The 20,110-nt window shown below is 35.1% G+C and overlaps 2 protein-coding genes across 6 annotated transcripts in view; both read left to right on the forward strand.

The window, feature by feature from the left end:
• The first annotated feature begins 1,498 nt into the window (after positions 1–1,498).
• Positions 1,499–13,821, forward strand: LOC116016664 (AP-2 complex subunit alpha-1-like). The gene is made up of 27 exons (XM_031257024.1): positions 1,499–1,906; positions 4,410–4,541; positions 4,738–4,863; positions 4,972–5,034; positions 5,112–5,209; positions 5,292–5,499; positions 5,973–6,044; positions 6,163–6,255; positions 7,830–7,931; positions 8,136–8,233; positions 8,522–8,603; positions 8,791–8,879; positions 9,130–9,235; positions 9,337–9,402; positions 10,347–10,453; positions 10,539–10,643; positions 10,737–10,857; positions 11,023–11,202; positions 11,298–11,549; positions 11,834–11,914; positions 12,004–12,168; positions 12,274–12,360; positions 12,470–12,595; positions 12,694–12,774; positions 12,868–12,939; positions 13,060–13,139; positions 13,237–13,821. The coding sequence occupies exons 1-27, from the start codon at positions 1,775–1,777 to the stop codon at positions 13,379–13,381; spliced, it is 3,069 nt and encodes a 1,022-aa protein (XP_031112884.1). The 5' UTR covers positions 1,499–1,774; the 3' UTR covers positions 13,382–13,821.
• Positions 13,822–14,546: 725 nt separating this feature from the next.
• Positions 14,547–20,110, forward strand: part of LOC116016781 (DNA repair protein RAD5A) — a 10,741-nt gene continuing 5,177 nt past the window's right edge. For 4 of the 5 annotated variants that reach the window (XR_004097784.1, XM_031257181.1, XM_031257180.1 and 1 more), the window contains exons 1-11: positions 14,547–15,407; positions 16,004–16,137; positions 16,234–16,372; positions 16,480–16,533; positions 16,769–16,915; positions 17,004–17,155; positions 17,235–17,319; positions 17,406–17,678; positions 17,786–17,932; positions 18,062–18,217; positions 19,193–19,260. Coding sequence is in view for 4 of the 5 variants with exons in the window: in XM_031257181.1 (XP_031113041.1) it covers positions 14,844–15,407; positions 16,004–16,137; positions 16,234–16,372; positions 16,480–16,533; positions 16,769–16,915; positions 17,004–17,155; positions 17,235–17,319; positions 17,406–17,678; positions 17,786–17,932; positions 18,062–18,217; positions 19,193–19,260 (1,919 nt within the window). In the remaining variant the exon portion in view is untranslated. The remainder of the gene's footprint in view (positions 15,408–16,003; positions 16,138–16,233; positions 16,373–16,479; positions 16,534–16,768; positions 16,916–17,003; positions 17,156–17,234; positions 17,320–17,405; positions 17,679–17,785; positions 17,933–18,061; positions 18,218–19,192; positions 19,261–20,110) is intronic. The other variant, XM_031257179.1, reaches the window with a different exon arrangement.

Genomic DNA, 20,110 nt, shown 5'->3' on the forward strand with positions numbered 1-20,110 from the left:
TTTTTAACTTACATTAAATGAAGGAGACTATAGAGAAGATAAATCATAATTTTATCTTAATTGATCTACAAATCGTTAAATGCTTGTATTGTGAATCTTATATTTTTTTAGTTGATAGCAAAACAGAGCCTCTCAACTAATGCTTGGTTGATTAACCAATTAAGTCGTGCCTCGAAAGCAAATGACATTGATATGTGACATACTTTTTTTTTCGAGTATTACTGAAGCACAAAGAGCCCGCATCGCCTCCACTGAGGCTCGAACTTGTCCCGTCCAACATGAAATGCAACCAAATGCCACTACCGGATGCCACTAGACCACAATGTCATTAGCAAATATATATTTATTGTACAGTTTAAAATAATTTAAGTGTGTTTTAGTTATGAGTGGTTAATTAATAGTTTAATTGTTTATAATATAGACTATGTTTAGTTGGAAGTTGAAAATTATTGTTTTTTTTTTTTTGAATACTACTAACTCTATTAGAATGCAGCAAGAGTTAGTATTGCTGCCACTGAGGCTCGAACCCACCACCTCCCATATAAAAAGAAAAGTTTGATGCCACTGGATCACAAGGTCCTTGGGATTAAAAATATTTGGTAAAATGAGTTGTCAAGTAAACTTATAAATGTAAAAAACACAAAATGATATATGAGTTAGATGAAAAATTTGAGCTAGCAACAACAACAATAATAATTAAAGAGTTGACAAGTATATATGAACTAATTACACAAAATATGAATGTCGTGTTTACTAATTAGAAAAAATGAATCATTTTTATCTATAAAATTGAATATTTTTTTTACTTACCATCATTTATCCTATTTGAAAGAAAAATTCTATATTTTTATAACCTTTAGAGAATCCATTTGATATGTTCTTTAATTATGGAGAAATGGATGAGTAAACATGATATTGAACCCCTAACAATAACGTTTTCAATTCCTTCCCCTCCCCCTTACCCGGTCGGACACGACCGGCACCGATAGCTCTAATTTTGATTTGGTCATCGAAATTTGATCGGAGATTTGACAGAATTTTTGATTGACCTGCAATTATAGGTCACAAATGAGTTAACAGGTTTATTTGCTTCAAAATAATAAGTTTGAGGGTTTAATTGAAACTTTTTGAAGTTGGAAGACCTAATTGTACAATGCACTATAATTTGAGGGTTTGACGCTTATTTTTAAAAATAATAATAAATCATCTTTGAGAGAAAATTCTAGCATAATTTTTAGTCAATTATGATAACATTTCCTATTTAGTTATTATCATTTAATAATTTAATTACAATTCAGTCATTGCATCTTATATTCAGTAAAATTATATATTTTCTCCAATATTTTAATGAATTAAGAGGCATAGCTTTACAAATATCATAATTATAGCCCCTCAAAATAATTTATAAAGAAAATGAAGAATAAAAAAATGGCGAAAATTCAAATCAATGCAAGTACTGATGTCAAAATTAGACTAAAAAAATAAAACTCTGTCTTCTTCGCCGACGGCTTTTCCCATATTTTCAGTCAATATCTCTCTAGATCACACCACACCCCTTCCTCACTCTATACATACAAATATATTCATACAGCAATAACGTATATTGATTGGAAATGAATTGAGAGAAGCGCATTTTCTCTGGTAGTGGAAGGCCCGGAGACTCCATATTTGAAGCGAAGACCTTGTGAACCTTTGGATCGAGAGAATTTCAAGGGCTAGAATCTAGATAGAAGTTGAGGTTTATCCGCTGGATCGGATCTGAGTTTCGAAGGACATGGCGTTGTCTGGAATGAGAGGTCTATCGGTATTTATAAGCGATATTCGCAATTGCCAGAACAAAGAGCAGGAGCGCCTCCGCGTCGACAAGGAGCTGGGCAACGTCCGTACTCGCTTCAAGAACGAAAAGGTATTCTAAAGCTTCATCTCCACACTCATTCCAAACCGCATACTTATCTCGATCGTACACGTGTTGTAAGCCTGATGCCAGCTCCAGCTGAACTGTGACTAAATTCTGGAACTACGTAATGGATTTTGGTGAGAACTTGGGGTGGACTAAGCAAATTAGATTGTTCACTCGTGAGCTTAGGGCTGGAGTATTTAGTTGTGATATATTAAGCTGGGGGATAATTCAGAATTTAAAAAGTACTGTCCTTAGAACAATTTAGGTTGTATGCTTTAGAGTTTTGGTATGAAAATATGAAGTTATGGTTGTATGATTTGACAAAAGAATGAATAACTTGCTAATTAGTAGTAAAATCTTTGACTGTGTAACTTTCTCTTGTAGAATTGAATATACCAAGGAAATATTTTTGCTTATTCAAGTGAAGATTAAGGCTTGATTTTTAAATATAGTGTAGATTTTCTGATTATGTGTTAGAAAATATGCTTCACTTGATTTGGCTCGTCTAATATGAAGGAATTGAGTAGCAACATGGCAACACCATTGCCATAGTGGGCATAATGGATATAGGCAATGTGAATAGAAATTTCTTATTTCATTATTGAAAAGTGACAAATAGTGGTGTCAATGGAGGATCTATGATGCATGTATTATCTTCTGCATAAGGGATGGAAGTAGATCCACATAAATTCATAGAGTGGTTAGTTACTGCAAAGGTTTCTGTGCAGTATGCTTGCAACGTAACATTTGGGACTTCCAATCCATTTGAAAATGGGGAGTTTCCTGCTTGAGTTATTTGTGTGGAGTGTTGGATTGATTCTGTATACTTCATCTTGAATGGTGAAGGAGAGATGGCAAGGTGGCATTGGAAAGACATTTCCATCTGACTTATCCATGAGCTTTTCAGCATGTCTGGAATTAGTGTTGGTGAGGCTCAACTGATGTTGCTGTGGACATTGTATTACTTTAGGGAGTTGAACCATGGACAACCATTGCTATTGTAGTTTATACATACTATACAAAGTGTTTATGCAGAAATGTATCAGGGAAAAGAGGGGTGAGGACTGGGGGTGGAAGGAAAGAATTAGAATGAATCTGTAACCCTTTAGTCAGTTTTAAATGGACACTTTGGCACATTTTGTTTGATGAGATATGATTAGTTGTAGGATTTGCCACCCACAGATTAGCACAGATTTAGGAGGAAAGCATGTGGCAATTGTAGCTTGCTCTACATTGCCTGACAAATTTATGTCTTTCTGTATCATTACTAAATGTCATGAACAGACATTATGGTTTTCCTTGAAATACCAAAGCTGACCCAATTTTCTTGAAGAGCTCTATTTGTTATCTTTTGGTTGATTCCTAAACCTCTTCATTTTACTATAAGGATTGGATATTGGAAGATACCAATCACCACACTTATCACCATTCACCAAAGAGAAAAAGAGAGAGAGAGAAGAGAGAGTAGTAGTAGTAGTAGTAGCTATTGCCAGAAACCTACCTCTCAAGTCTCAAGCCATAGCCCATTCCTCCATATGGTTTATTATTTCTTGATCAGTTGATTGCCAAGGTGTTAATTTCTGAGAGAATAAAAAGTTAGCATTTGATATACTTTCTTAATTTCTTCACCTTGGGGTCAAATTCATACTAAATAAGGGAATAGGAGGATGGTTTATGTGAGAACATCCAAAACTAAATTGGATTTGCCTCTTTCCAGTTTTTTCTTTCAGATGAACCTGCTAAGCAAAGAGTATTCCTATTTAATCTAATTCTCAATCTACCATCATTACTGAAATAGTTCTCAACATGATACTCCTTTTGCCTCCTGTTCTTTCGGTTGGAAGGAAGTACAATGTTGGCATGTTGCCTTTCATTTGCCCATTTTTGTTATATTACAGTAAATAGTCATGTCCATATACAAATTGGACTAACAGAGTAAGTGGTTCTTGATATAACAGTGTGAACACAATTCCTATGTTTAAATCTTTCCAAATCTTAATATGCAAGCTATATAAGAGCAAGAGAAGATAGCGAATGCAGGTTAATTCAATACATTTGTTTAGAGAACCTTTTACATTGCATCATAATAAGAGCTGGTAAGTGGTCACAAAAGGTATTTTCTAGTGAAAAACATAAACAGTTTTAAATTATTTTCAGGTGTTAGTTGACTACTTTGAACTAGTGTTTAATTGTATATTGATCTTTCCCTTATTGATTGGGATATGCTATGCATAATATGAGATCTTTTCTTGATATCATAATCATTGTGTAAAATAAACTAAAAACTAATGCTTTTGATTAGTATGGCTCTTGACAGTGTCTGAAAAACTACCTTAGTGTTTCAAATGATTGTATGTCATGGATAATTTTTCATTCAGGCTAAAAAAAATTAAGAAGTTCACTTATCTTGATTTTCACTTGTCATCTTTTGCCCGTATTCAAGATGTCTTTCCTTGTTCTGGTTATTATGAATGACTTTGATTCTACCAATTTATTTTTGTTCTAACAGGGCTTGACTCCTTATGAGAAGAAGAAATATGTTTGGAAGATGCTTTACATTTATATGCTTGGTTATGATGTGGATTTTGGTCACATGGAAGCAGTTTCTTTGATATCTGCTCCAAAGTATCCCGAGAAGCAGGTAACCTGTTCTTGGTATTCTTAGAGAAAATTGAAATCCACTTTCATGACTTGTATGTAAGCAATCAGAGACACTACACGTGCTATATTGATAAATGGATTGATGGATATATGTTGGTCTGTGTCTGTGCAGATGTACCTGTATACTTATGCTTGATTAACTCTTTTTTTTAAAAAAAAAAATAATTTATTTTCAGGTTGGTTACATAGTCACTTCTTGTTTGCTGAATGAGAATCATGATTTCTTGAGATTAGCAATCAATGCTGTGCGGAATGACATAATTGGCCGCAATGAGACTTTTCAGTGCCTAGCTTTAACTTTGGTATGATTGTACACTACTTCTAACTTTAAATGTGTCTTGTTGTTTAACATGCTTTGAAGCTCTAGATGGCTATCCATTGTGCATAACTCAATTATTGCACGTCTGCAGGTTGGAAATATAGGTGGAAGGGAATTTGCTGAATCTCTAGCACCTGATGTGCAAAAGCTACTAGTAAGAGGATCTTTATCTATTATTTTATGGGTATTGAAAGATCGTAATTGGTGTTTGAGATCATTCTTCTTGTTCAGATTTCAAGTAGCTGCCGGCCACTTGTCAGGAAGAAAGCTGCATTGTGTCTCTTACGTCTTTTTAGAAAAAACCCTGATGTGGTGAATGCAGATGGCTGGTAAGCATGGTTAGGTTTTTGTTTAGCTCATGGAGTTACTCAACTTATACTTTATGTTATTGGTGTTTTGCTTATATTGCAGGTCAGATTGGATGGCACAAATATTGGATGAACGTGACTTGGGTGTCTTGACATCTTCCATGAGTTTGTTAGTGGCTTTAGTGTCAAATAACCATGAAGCATATTGGAGTTCTCTTCCAAAGTGTGTAAGAATATTGGAAAGACTTGCCAGGAACCAAGATGTTCCACAAGAATACACTTACTATGGAATCCCGTCTCCTTGGCTTCAGGTATGTCTATGTTTTTCTATTTGATGAGAGCTGGTAGTAATACAAAGATGAGATGGGATAAGAATGTTCAAAAAGATAAATGGTGCCATGTCATTTTATTTGATAGAAATAGTAAAGATAATACTTCCTCCCTCCAATTTATATTGCCAGCACTTCCATTTTGGGATGTAGCAAAAATTGGCTACTATCACTATTCAAGGAATATTTAATGCAATATTTATCCAAATGCCCTTCTTCTTATAAGAATTGATGCATTAGATGGAAAAGAAGGAGCACTACTGAATATTGTACAAAAGCAAAGAAGTCAAAACATTGAACAAGCTTAAACTACGTGTCTAGCCTATGTGGACAAATGGGACAATAAATTAGGGACACAGGAAATATTAATAATGAGAATGTATGATCAACTGTGTGATAGCATCAGCATCTTTGGTCAAGTTTGATAATCCTATTTACTCCTTTATGTTATGCAGGTGAAGACAATGAGGGCACTTCAATACTTTCCGACTATTGAAGATCCAAACACTCGTAGATCACTGTTTGAGGTTCAATCTCCTTCCTTCTAACCACCACTCCCTACAAAAAATGTAAATATATTTTACTTGTAAGGGAAAAAAGAACTCTTAAGAATTCATCATAATTGATTTCCTTTATATTGATTAGGTTTTACAACGTATACTCATGGGAACTGATGTTGTGAAAAATGTGAACAAGAACAATGCCTCACATGCCGTTCTCTTTGAAGCCCTTTCTCTTGTAAGTTTGTAAACTATTGTATGATGCAGTAGAATTGCTTTTTGAAATGAAATACTTGGATCTGGTTTGCATGGTTTCCAGATTTGTTTTTATATAAAGAAATTTATAATTTTGTTTCATGCTCATTTCCTGCTTCCTTGAGTGGAATTTCTACATCTTCCTAATGTAAATTATTATAAATTCATACCAAAGTCTCATGGCCTTGGCCCAGTTGCTCCCTGCCTCCTTAGTGAGGTAGCTATAATCCTTATTTAATCAAGCTATTTATCCCCTTTATTTAGGGGTATTATAATAATGTGTTGTAATGGTTTATATTCCTTGCTATTCATGTAATTCTAAAGTATTCATTGGTATAGCAATTAGTTGTATTGTAATGTTGTAATCACTGTATCAAGCAAAATAAATAAATAAATCCATACCGAAGTCATTCCACTTACCAGAATGCTTGTAGGAGGCCCCCTTTGTGCTGTGGTGTAGATATATTGCATCCTGCTCTGCTTTATTGTTTTATTGGAATAAATATGATGCTTGAATATAATTAAAATTTGAGTATAATTTTTTTTTAAAAAGTAGAAATTAGATATCTTAAACTAAAATTGCCTGTCCCCATTTTCCATCTCAGCAGTAACTAGTGCTCAGCTATAATGGACCTCAACGCCTTTCATATTTTCTTTTTCCATGCAACATTCATAAATCTGTGTAATTTTCTAGTGGATATGATGTTTGATATACTAGAAAAGTTTTTCTTGATGGAGGGTTTTCTGTTTAAGAGTGCTGTGACTTTCTGATTAAGCAAATAGCTGTGCATTAGTTCCCTTCTGATGAATTTATATGAATGACATATGGATAAGAATTAAGATGATGGAGTGGTGATTGTGTCCTATAGGTCATTAGGCAGTGGAATAATCGTCCTTCCAGGTCATTGAGTTATTGTCCAAAAGAACATAATGTCTTGATGTTAGTTAAGGGGTTTTATGTATTTGCCAGTGCCTTTGCTTTGTAAGTTAGTGGCTTTTTCATGTGGGTGTCCAGTATCTATTGAACCTATGGTCCTGTTATACATCCATTGGTCCATCTGGCTATAGTTGATGACTACTGATCCTGTTTTCTTGCAACTCATGCTGAATCCAATTTCCTATGTAACTGGATGTGTGGACTTTTGTGCATGAAAAAAATATTTGAATAATAATTTATATTGTTTAACACTGATTTACCACTATTGGCATGTTTTTATTTCCGTTCCATCTGACTACAGTTGATGACTGCTGTTCCTGGTTTGTTGCATCTTATGCTGAAAACTATTGTACCAATTTCCCCTGTACTGGATGAGTGGACTTTTATGCATGAAAAAAATATTAATAATAAATTGTTTAACCCTGTTGGCCACTACTTGGTGTGTTCTTATTAATTTTATGCCCTAGGAAAAAAGAACTTATCGCTTATGTATCCCTTACTCCTTAGTTATGTTATCTCATGTATCTTAGTATTGTTTGTAAGACACAATTTGCAATACATAACTTTGAGGTTTTGTTTGAGGCTAGAACTTCAATTGCATTCTTATTGCTGTGATGCAGGTCATGCATCTTGATGCCGAAAAAGAAATGATGTCTCAATGTGTTGCATTGCTTGGAAAATTTATTGCTGTCCGTGAACCAAATATTCGTTATCTTGGCCTGGTAAGCTGCTGCAGAGTATTTGCTTGACTACTTTCATCACTTTGAGCCAATTTAGGAGGTCCTCTCATGCATATTCTGCCTTCAAGTATTTATTGGTTCTTATTTCTCGTTGCTTGTATACAACTGAGCTGTGAAAGTGGTAGAGTGAAAGGATAGTGACCTAGATAAATGTTTGATTGCATCATTGCTTTTTACTATTTGCAGGAAAATATGACTCGGATGTTGATGATTACAGATGTACAGGATATAATCAAAAGACATCAAGCACAGATTGTTACCTCACTTAAGGATCCTGATATCAGGTTAAGCATCCCTTCTGTTTTTCTTTGAAACCCCTGCTTTGGTTTCTTATGATGTGTATTTATTATTGAGGACATTAATCAATTCCTTCTTATTTCAAAAAAGATGTGAATCATGTGATCTAAATTGGAATTTGATAAATTCTCAGAGATAAATTTGATTATTCATTGAATTTAGTTAAGTTTATACACTTATGCTGTGTTCAGTGATTTGATTGCAGAAAGCTATGATATATTAGGATTTTTAATTTCCACCTTTTCCTTTTTGTTGACATAAATTCCTTCAAACAGTATAAGGAGGCGTGCTCTCGATTTGCTGTATGGAATGTGCGATGTTTCTAATGCAAAAGACATAGTTGAAGAATTATTGCAGGTAAAAGTCACATCCATGTTCTGTATTTAGTTGTGTTTGACATAGTTCTCTTATATTGTTCATTTCAATGTGATGAAAATTCCAATTGAAATGTTGAGAGAGCATGTAATTGAATTTTATTTGTTTTCAGTGTCTTAGTTCAGCAGAGTTTGCAGAGAACATGTAATTGACTTTTATTTGTTTTCAGTATCTTAGTTCAGCAGACTTTGCAATGCGTGAGGAGTTGTCACTAAAGATTGCAATTCTTGCAGAGAAGTTTGCCCCTGATTTATCATGGTATGGAATATTTGATTGAGAATACAACGCAAATATTTTTTAAAAAGTGTTCCCCCTTTTCTACATGCTTGTATCACTGTACATAATTTCTCTACATGTATAAGATGTCCATTCATTTTGCCACCTTGTTCTTTTACTTGCAGGTGAATAAACATTCTGAATTTTTTTTAATCAGTGATTTTAATTTAATTAGTTCTTGGAGCCTTTGGACATTATTATCTAACCCCGGCCTTGGTGATTTCTTACACAGGTATGTTGATGTGATCCTACAGTTGATTGACAAGGCAGGAGAATTTGTCAGTGATGATATATGGTTTCGTGTTGTGCAATTTGTTACAAACAATGAGGATCTACAGGTAATTGGAATTTGTCATGCCCTTACACACATTTTAATTTTCTGTTTCTTCTAAATGTTTAGACTAGTGACCTGATTTTCACTTCTGCACTCTTGTATCAGCCCTATGCAGCTTTGAAAGCTAAAGAGTATCTTGATAAGCCTGCTATTCATGAGACAATGGTTAGGGTGAGTTTATTGCCTTCAGTTCTATGATATTTGAAAATTTTAATGCTGCAATATGAGAACATTTCGAACAGGATGGTATGCATGTTTTGGATTCTTGAGGTTTTCGTGTTGCAGTAATGCTGAATTGTAACATGTAGCATAACCCACCTATTAAGCTATCTCACTGATATGTTTAACTGAATTGGTACAAGTCTACTAGTAGCCAGCTATCAACTTATTGTTTTACTATGCACTTTGTCCTATTTCATCCATGCATTGAATTTGGCATAGGAAATCCTCTTGAACAGGTGGACTTAGGTAGATGCTTTAGTTTGGGAAAAAAAGTGTGTGAAGGGAAACTGGAGTTTTGATTAACCTGTTTACCATGTGGGGTTGGATAGAAAGTTACATTTGTCAGAAGAAAGATGAGATGAGGTTTGAACTTCAATTTACTGCTTACTCACTAAGTCCTTGGAGCAGCTTACTTATTGAGGGTTGTGCCAGGGAAAATGGCCAACCACCCATGACTAGGTTGAAGTTTCTGAATCTATGAGCCATATGCAGAGTGTCAGTACAAATGGAGAATAGACTGCACCTTGACCTTTACATGTCACATTTATCTGGAGTGCAACCTTATTTTTTACACCAGGGGCCAGCGTTTTGCATTGTAATGGCATTCTTTTACACAATCCAACCCCAAAGAGACTGACCAAGCATTTCAGCTCTCCTGTAATCTGTGCCAACTTCTTGCTATCATTTCCGATGTGTCTGCTAGACTGTTCTGAATTTTCTTTAATAGAGTGGTGCATGAAGAATTGAAGATATATAAGCTTCAAAGAGTTAATAATTTGCTTTGATAGTTTTTTAATCTTTGTTAATGATCTATTAATTTTTTCTGTTGAGATTTAAGACTTAAAAGAGTGTGGAACTACTGAAGCATGATTTGGCATTGTAAAATGGTACAGGTGAGTGCATACATCCTTGGAGAATACAGCCATATTCTGGCAAGACGGCCTGGGTGTAGTCCAAAGGAAATCTTTAGCAGCATACACGAGAAGCTTCCTACTGTTTCGTAAGAGCTTTTTTGACCTTTGATGACATCTTTCTGTTATTTGTATTATCTCACATCTGAATTCAATTAAATTGAATATGCTCAGGACTTCAACAATTCCTATTCTCCTATCAACATATGCTAAGATTTTGATGCACACACAACAACCAGATCCAGACTTGCAGAATCAAATTTGGGCCATATTCCGAAAGTAAGATTGGTTTTTTAGTGTGATTTTCTCTTTATAGAGCATGCAATCTTGCTGAAATGTTCAAATGCCATGATAAAACTGCACACTGTTCAGGTATGAAAGCTGTATTGACGTTGAAATACAACAACGAGCTGTAGAATACCTTGAACTGAGTAAAAAAGGTGCAGTTTTGAAGGATGTTTTAGCTGAAATGCCAAAGTTCCCTGAACGACAGGTACACATGTAGAACTTGCTTAGCAATGTAATTCTTTAAATGATTTATTTATTGATTTGGAAGAAGGAACTGTTTCTACACTGTTCACTCTTATAGTATCTGAATGTTAATTGTTTTATTCTTTTGCAATATATGCTATCTTTAATATTGTGTCTCTGAATTTAGTCTGCATTGATAAAAAAAGCTGTGGAAACTGAGGCTGATACTGCTGACCAAAGTGCAATCAAGTTGCGTGCACAGCAGCAGACTTCTAATGCTTTGGTAGTGACCGACCAACACCTAACTAATGGAAGTCCACCTGTTAACCAGCTAGGTCTTGTAAAGATACCAACCATGAGCAATGTGGTAAGATGTCTGTCACCATCTTGATTTTTATGGACTGTGATGTTGGTAATAGGGATCTGTGTGTTTACTATCAATAAGACATACCATTTGAACAGGATAATAGCTCAGCAGATGAAGGTGTGACACAGGCAAATGGAACTTTGACTGTTGTTGATCCTCAACCTCAACCCTCTTCAACACCTTCACCTGATCTTCTTGGGGATCTATTAAGTCCACTAGCTATTGAAGGCCCTCCAGCTGGTGGTAACCAAGCTGACACAAATTTGGCATCCGATGCTAAAGGTGCTCCAATGCCGCCAGAGGCTTTAGCATTGGCACCAGTCGAAGAGCAGACAAATACTGTCCAGGTACTACCTACTACTTACATATCAATACCACCTTCAGTTGGAGCCTGGAGGCTGATCATACGATTCATTATACTTACATTCTGCTAGCTGAGAAATGTTCTAGCCCCTTTCTGATGTTGCATGAATAGCATGGAAGTTGTTTCTTACTTCTGGTTTCTAAAAGATCTTTGTACTTTGGGTTTCTAAATCATCTGACAAGGATAAAATCTCAAAGCTAAATATGTGTGTTAAATTTAGGCATTGTGGTCCAATTTGCATCTGAACCTTTTGCTTTATCTTTACAGCCAATTGGAAATATTGCAGAAAGGTTTCATGCATTATGCCTCAAGGATAGTGGTGTATTATATGAAGATCCTTATATACAGGTAAATATCTGTCCATAGTATGCATGCAACCTTTTTCATGGTCTATGGACTTCAGTTTGCTATTAATTTACTTGTTCATTCATTTCTAGATTGGCATAAAAGCTGAGTGGCGAGCACATCATGGACGGCTTGTCCTCTTTTTGGGAAATAAAAATACTGCTCCACTTGCATCAGTTCGAGCTTTAGTATTGCCCCCAACGCATCTGAAGATGGAGCTGTCATTAGTACCTGAGACTATTCCTCCACGGGCACAGGTCATTTTCCTGATTCTGCTTTATGTCACAAGTAGATTTTGTGATCACTTTCTTGGTTACATGGATTGCTCTATTAATCTTTTAAACTGAAACAAACTCTTTCAGGTTCAATGTCCACTGGAAGTAATCAACCTGCACCCAAGTAGGGATCTGGCTGTTCTTGATTTCTCTTATAAGTTTGGGACCCAAGCGGTATTCTTCCAGAAATTGTCTTATAAGTTCTAATTTCTAGCATAGCTAATGAACGAGCAAAAAGACTTCTTGTTTTTATTGCTAACTGTGACCTCTTGCATATTAATAGGTTAATATTAAACTTCGGCTTCCCGCTGCCTTGAACAAGTTTCTTCAGCCAATAACAGTAACTGCTGAGGAATTTTTTCCACAGTGGAGATCATTATCAGGACCACCATTGAAACTCCAAGAAGTGGTTTGTACCTGTAAACTTCAGTTGCATGCTTAAATTAGGTTAATATTCAAACAGTAGAAACATAAAAATCTGCCTGTTTTGGTTATAATATTGATCAGGTTCGAGGTGTAAGACCAATGCCACTTTTGGAAATGACAAACCTGTTTAGCAGCTTGCAATTGATGGTTTGTCCGGGACTTGTAAGTGCTGCTACTCTTTTTGTTTCCCTGATTCACTTATGATGTTTGCCTCATTGTTTAAGTCTTGAAATTGCACATTAATTGCTTATTCAGGATCCAAATGCTAATAACTTGGTTATAAGCACAACTTTCTATTCAGAGAGTACAAGAGCCATGCTGTGTTTGGTAAGCTTATAGAGGTTCTCTGATGCTTTAAAAGAAAAATATAAAGGATTATTTCGATTACAGATTTCCAAGATGAACATTCTGTTGAGCACAATATAATGTCCTTGCAATAATTTACAGATAAGAATAGAAACAGATCCTGCCGATAGAACTCAGCTGCGTATGACAGTTGCTTCTGGGGACCCAGCACTAACATTTGAGTATGTTAAATTTGTTTTGAATAGGAGTATGTATTCCAGTCAAACATATGTAGACAACTTATATATAACTTACCACCAATCTTCGTCCTGTGCATAGGTTGAAGGAGTTCGTTAAAGAACAATTGGTTAGCATTCCTACAGCCACTCCTAGACCAGCCATGCCAGCACCTTCACAACCTCGGGCAGCTAGCCCACCTCCAGTGGCATCAGATCCGGGGGCTTTACTTGCAGGTTTGCTTTGAGTGAATCTAATTTGTCAAACACTTGTGCACAACCAACATTTGTACAATTTGTTTATACATCGAGTCCACACGTGTAAAAAGATGAGGTGGGTCTCAAACAATTGAATGCAAGGGCTGGCGGGAGCAGTGATGAGCATGTATCTAATTGGGTTATAGCAATTATGGGATTCTTGGGCAGTCAGGTTGCAGTTTTGGGATTCTTTGCACAAATACTTTGTGCTTTTTGAGGTTTTCCTTTTCGAGGTGGCTGAGGGTTTATTTTAGTATTATTTTTCACCTTTGAATTCTCTTGGTTTAGTCAGGTTCTACATCATTGGCTTCTTTAGTATGAATAGCAAAATACAAAGTGAATGTAACCATTGCAGGTTTGTGATCCATATGTATTTTATTAGGTAAAAATTTTAATGAGAAGAGGGGAATGATTTAGTATGATTTGACTATTGACTCTGTTAGTGAAATAAAAGTGTCATTATTTGTAAAAACAAAAAATGCAAAAATTAAGATATTAATATTTTTGGACCAAGATTCAACATATAATTATTGGCAAAAAATTTCCATGGAATTTTTTTTTTCAAATATTATCAACTCTATTACAAGGTTGAGTCCTGTGACATTCATTCAAAGAGAGTCACAGAGGTACCAACTGAGTACAAAGTGTTTGGTAATTTTTCAATAACTTAAACTCTCTAATATACATATAAAAAGAAAATGTTTATTTTCTGTAAGTTTTTATCACATAGAACCTCTCAGTGGTGACACTTAATTAATGGGCTCATTAAATAAAAAAAAATGTTAATGGTAAAGTAATGCAATAAAAAGTGGATGGGTATAAACACACTGCCACACACTATATTATCGTTTATAAACCAACTAGAATTTGATTCCTTTTATCCTTCTATATATCTATTTCTTTTGCAAACTAAACAATTAAATATAATTCTTTTTATATTCTTCTTCTATTCAAAATTTTTGAAATAAAATCTCTTAATTTTCATTCCATGATCTAAACTTTATGTAAGAATAGTTCGTGAGTGGCAAAAACAACTATATCATTAAAATTAATACAGTATAATTAAAAAAAAAAGATTTTCTAAGAAGCTACTCCGTATTTTATTCTCCGTTATTATAGAATTAATTAGGAGATTTTTTGTCCAAACGAGCCGGACGAAGAGGCTGCGCGAGCCGCCGAGCCGAAGATCAGAGACGGGTTGATCCTAGCGATGCATAGAAGATACTTCACTCTCAAGTCTCCCATTAAAACCGGATGGCGGGAAATACGGTATCTCGCGCGAGCATTCATATCCATAATCCAACTAGGGTTTCGAATTCTCCCCTAAACCCCCTTCAATTTGAGGGTTAGAGTTACAAATCCCTAAAGATATCAAAGTTAAAGTCCAAATTCTACAGAAGATTATTTCCTTTACAATTAAAATTGGGGGAATTCCCTGCAGTTATTACAGGAATGGGTAACAAAGTACCTGAAGAACTTGTTTCTACGGTCCGGTCCATCGTCGGCGATGAGTACACCGAGATGGATATAATTCGAGCTCTTCATATGGCAAATAACGATGCAACGGCCGCAATTAACATCATTTTTGACACCCCGGGTTTCAAAAAGTTAGAATTTAGGAAAACCTCTAAGGTACCCAATCTTAATTCGAGCTCAGGGACACAAAGTCTAGGTTCAACTACAAGGAGAAGTAGTAGTGAGGATAAGAAATGCGAGCGTAGTACGATTTCAGATAATGGTTCACAGCAGAAGACTGAGAACCGGGAGAGTAATAATGGGTGCAGAAGCGATGCTGATGGGTGTGAGATGGAGAGTGAGTGGTGGTTTGTGGGTACTAGTGAGGTTTCCGGCCTGTCAACCTGCAAAGGGAGAAGTTTGAAGCCCGGAGATGAAGTATATTTCACTTTTCCTGCTGAGAAGAAATTGAATTCACCATCCTTGGGGAAATTTGGCCGAGGTCGACACGTGGTTGCTTGCTCTGAAATTGTGCGGTTCTCTTCAAAGGCACTTGGAGAGGTACTCATGTAGTTTCATGTTACTGCAAATGCTTGTAATTCAAATGCTTGTAAAACTTATTCCATAACTAAATATAGTAGTAAAATTTTATACCTATATTACTGAACTGAGGCTATTATGCATGGATTTATAATGTATTTACTTGGGGCTTACATGGTACAAGATTACACCATTGTCAAATCATTAAGATACCAAACCAATCCTTTAATTTACAAACATCAAAATTAACTGCATGGTTTTCTTAGTGTAGAAGTCCTGTAATTTTCTCCTTACATTACTGAAGTGAGGTTACAATACAAGGTTTTTGTAGCATCTACTGCCTACAGTCATTGCTAGTCATCTCCTTTTGTATATATTTGTCCAGTGCATATTAATTTTCTTATGAGATTCATTTCAAGGTTTAGAAATCAGAAGCTTTAAATGAAACCAAAAATTTTTAGAATTGCCAAATACTACAAAATTTAGTGTGGCAAACTATATTTAAGAATGCAAAGCTCATGTATATTGCTTATATTTCAAGCGGTGTGAAACTTCAAGCAGATAGATATATCACATACTGCGCTTTATGGTGTATTTCACTGTGTCAATTTAAACAGATTGGAAGAATTCCAAACGAATGGGCTCGATGTCTCTTGCCACTTGTGAGGGAAAAGAAGGCTAGGGTTGAGGGATATTGTAAATCTGCTCCTAACATATTGGGGATTATGGACACAATAGATTTGTCCGTCAGGTAGTATTTGGATGGCTCAAGTTTGTATAATCAGTCAGTTGACTTAAATAAAGATTAATGGAATGTGCTTTATTTAAGTTTTTATTTTATATGCAGTGTGTATATCAACAGTTCCATGTTCCGTAAAAGCCATAAGACCCTCCTCAAGGTGGCTACCAACAATTCCACAGATGAATCAATTGTTTATCCCCTTCCAACATTGTTTCGATTGCTACGGCTTACTCCTTTCCAGAAGGTGACAATTTTCTTCAGTTTTTGTTTTCTGCATAGAGGCGTGCCTGGTTTCAACACCAACAGTGTAAAAGACATTTTTGTTCATAATTTCTTTTTGAATGTTATTAGGCAGAGTTTACTCCAGGCGATCTGTACATGAGGAAGCGTCGTTTGACTGAAGAGGTAAACTTATAATTTTGGTTGCTAATTTTGTATGTTATGCATATATCCCCCCACTCCCACCCCCACCTTTTTTTTCCTGCTCTCTCTCTCCATGTGTGTGTTAATAGAGTACCAAATTACAAGATACTGGAAGCAACATGTGGTGACATAGTACTCACTAAGATTAGCTTCTCAGAAGAGCTTGAAGTGTTACTGTTCGAATTCCTTTTTAAACATTTTGTCTTTGTTTTAACAGAACAGTTCTGGCATTCATACCCCATCATTGCATGCTAATAAATTCAAAAAATTGGTCACAAATGAAGGTGAAGCTGAAGGTGATGAGTCAATCTCTGATACTGATCTGGAAAATATAGTAGGTTTTGCTGACAACTCCAAGTTAGAGGTACATGCCAGGTTTGAAATTGTTAGTTTGTTTCCTAATTTCAATGAGTTCTTCAAATGGATCTCATATTTTCATCCTTGTATTTTAGGAAATGGAACCTCCTAGTACACTTCAGTGTGAACTTCGTTCTTATCAGAAGCAGGCTCTTCACTGGATGACTCAACTTGAGCAGGTTCACAGTGTGAATGATGCAAAAACAACTTTGCATCCGTGTTGGGAAGCATATCGCCTTGCAGACAAGTATATGAGGCTTTAATTATGCAATTACTATATAATTTGATTTCCTGTTTGGCTGTTTGTAACAGTTATTTATTGATAGGAGAGATCTAGTGATCTACTTGAATGCATTTTCTGGGGATGCAACAACGGAATTTCCAAGCACCCTTCAAATGGCCAGGGGTGGAGTATGTTGCTGTTTTGCTTTATTGTCCATTGTGTCATACCATCTGATTTGTGTTTCAGTCTTTTGACTTTGAGAACAAAATTGTAGATTTTGGCAGATTCCATGGGGCTTGGAAAGACTATTATGACTATAGCTCTCCTTCTAAGTTGTACTGAAAGAGGTGGATCACCAGGAAGCCAGTCAACAAGCCTGCCTTCCCATGAAAATGGTGATACAAGTGATATCTCAGATCAATCTCCAACTCCTTCAAAGAAAGCAGCAAGATTTCCTGGTCTTGAGAAGTTTTTGAAACAAAAACCAACGCTAAAATCTGGTGGCAATCTGATTGTATGCCCTATGACACTTTTAGGCCAGTGGAAGGTACATCTTTTCTGTTTCAAGTATGCTTGTCAAAATGGATGGTTCTTTAGAATTTACAATGACTTATGTAACCTAGTTAGGTACTCATTAATAATTTGTATTGATAGGCAGAGATTGAAATGCATGCATGCCCAGGCACTTTAAGTCTTTATCTTCATTATGGACAAAGTAGATCAAAGGATCCAAAGTTTATTGCTCAAAGCGATGTTGTACTAACAACATATGGAGTTTTGGCATCAGAATTTTCTAGTGAGGTACTATACTCTTTACTCCCCCCTCCTCTTTTAGAAAAAGAAAAAGGAAGTGATGGAGGTGACAAACTTGGTTTTGCCCTTGTGTGTGTGTGTATATATTTATTTATTTTTATTTTTTTTGCACTACAGAATGCTGAGGAGAATGGGGGGCTTTTCTCAGTTAGATGGTTTAGAGTTGTGCTTGATGAGGCTCATACCATAAAATCTTCTAAAAGCCAAATTTCTATAGCTGCATCTGCTCTTATTGCTGAGCGTCGGTGGTGTCTTACCGGTACACCCATCCAGGTATACTTTTAGAGAAAACATTTTGTAGATCAAATTATTTACGTCACTGTTATTCTGAGAATCTGAGTTATGCATTATACAAATCAACCTATCATGAAATGATTAATTACATAGCAATTTGAGAATTCATGCTTAGTTGGACATGTCTGTCAGATTGTTGTTGACATCCTTCATGATTAGAAAAATGGAACTTTGACAGTATGTCTCTTTTCTTGATTTCTAATAGTAAATGCATCTTTGGAACCCTTTATAAGTTTTTAGTAGCGAGTATTCTTGTATGCTCACTAAATGAATAGGTTGTTCACTTGGATTAAATTTAAAATGAGTTAATTCTACTTTATCTATAAGAAGGTTATCTATTGCTTAGCTACATGACACTTAGGTTACTAATGTGGCTATCAAGCAACATGGTCTATTGGTCTTTTACTTAACCTGTTAAATTATGCAGTTCTATCCTTGGGAGTCTTTCACCTAGTTGAGTGTCAGACCTTAATGCTGATAATGGTTCAAGCTATGATTTGATATTAGTTATTTAGGTTTGACCTCCCAATTTTTTTATTTTTTTAAACCTTCAAGAAACCATTGGATGAATCTAAAGGAACTTATTTGGCAATTTATTTTCTTTTATTTTGAACTATATTGCTTTATGCCGGTGCTACTACCACTTCACTTGGTTTACTGATTGAAATATGCAATGATTAATAGTGTATGTTGCCTTCATTGTGGTGTTAACTTTAGATATTTCTTCAAGACTACATTTGGGATAAGTTGGTTTGATGATCTCTGGACTGATTCATCATAAGACAATCTTTAAAGTGTGTGTGTGTGTGTGTGTGTTTTTTTTTCCTTTGTGATTCTTTTTCCCCAATTTTTAACTTTACAGGTTAAGGCAGTTTCCTGGGCTTGTATGCTTGATGTTTTTATATTTCATTTCTTTTAAGACTTAGAATCTGACATTCTGTTTTCTTGTAACAGAACAACATTGAGGATGTTTACAGCCTCCTAAGATTTTTGAGGATTGAACCATGGGGAAGCTGGGCATGGTATGGTTGTAGTGTGGTACTTATTCTTATAGCGAGATTTGACCTTTTAAAATGGTTGTTACTTTATAATGATAACTGTAATATAGTTTACATTATGCCTATGTCAGTGGAAGTTCTCTATAAAGTCTACTGTTGTTTTCTTCTCTAATCTTGTCACCTTGCACTTTGCATTTGAGTAGAATTAATATCTAAAATCTAAATCTAAAAATCTAATAAGAGTGAATGAAGGTTGGTACCCTTCATTTATGTCCTTTTTTCCGTTACTTTTTTTGATACATTATACTTTATAAGAGTTGTGCTATATAATTTTTTGGACAAAAATACCTCTATTGTTATAACTTTCGTTATTTTTTTCCATTATTGTTACCATACACATGCATTCACCATATCTTTTCTTATATTCTTTAATGATAACAATATAGGGTAATATAATAAATAAATTTGATTTCACTTACACTTTAATTATTTATTTCCTAAAATATAAATATTAAATTTATAAAAATACTTTACATTAATATTATTATTATACAAGAACATAAATATTTTCTTGATATTGTTCAAAGTTGATTTCAAAATTTACTGTTTTAATAAATTGCAAAAGATAATTTTAACATGATTACTATTTTAATATTGGGCACAAATTTCCGCGCAGAGCCTGTAGCTTATACTAGTCTTATTATAAATGAATATGACTTGTACCTTTTGCCAAATTGTGATTATGTACATTACTTGACAAATCAATTTCTAAATTTGACCATGACTATATATCTATAGTAAAGGCAAAATAAGATGACATTACTCACAAAGTCTATATTTTGTTGAGTTCCCCCCCCCCCCCCCCCCCCCCCCC

This window comes from Ipomoea triloba, chromosome 4 (assembly GCF_003576645.1).
Source record: "Ipomoea triloba cultivar NCNSP0323 chromosome 4, ASM357664v1".
Lineage (NCBI taxonomy): Eukaryota > Viridiplantae > Streptophyta > Magnoliopsida > Solanales > Convolvulaceae > Ipomoea > Ipomoea triloba.

Excerpts from the sequence above, each read along its gene's own strand:
- LOC116016664 (XM_031257024.1), top strand. The coding sequence starts at position 1,775 with ATGGCGTTGTCTGGAATGAGAGGTCTATCGGTATTTATAAGCGATATT. Across the intron at positions 6,045-6,162 it reads CTCGTAGATCACTGTTTGAG|GTTTTACAACGTATACTCAT; the intron begins GTTCAATCTCCT and ends TATATTGATTAG. Across the intron at positions 12,361-12,469 it reads ATAAGTTTGGGACCCAAGCG|GTTAATATTAAACTTCGGCT; the intron begins GTATTCTTCCAG and ends GCATATTAATAG.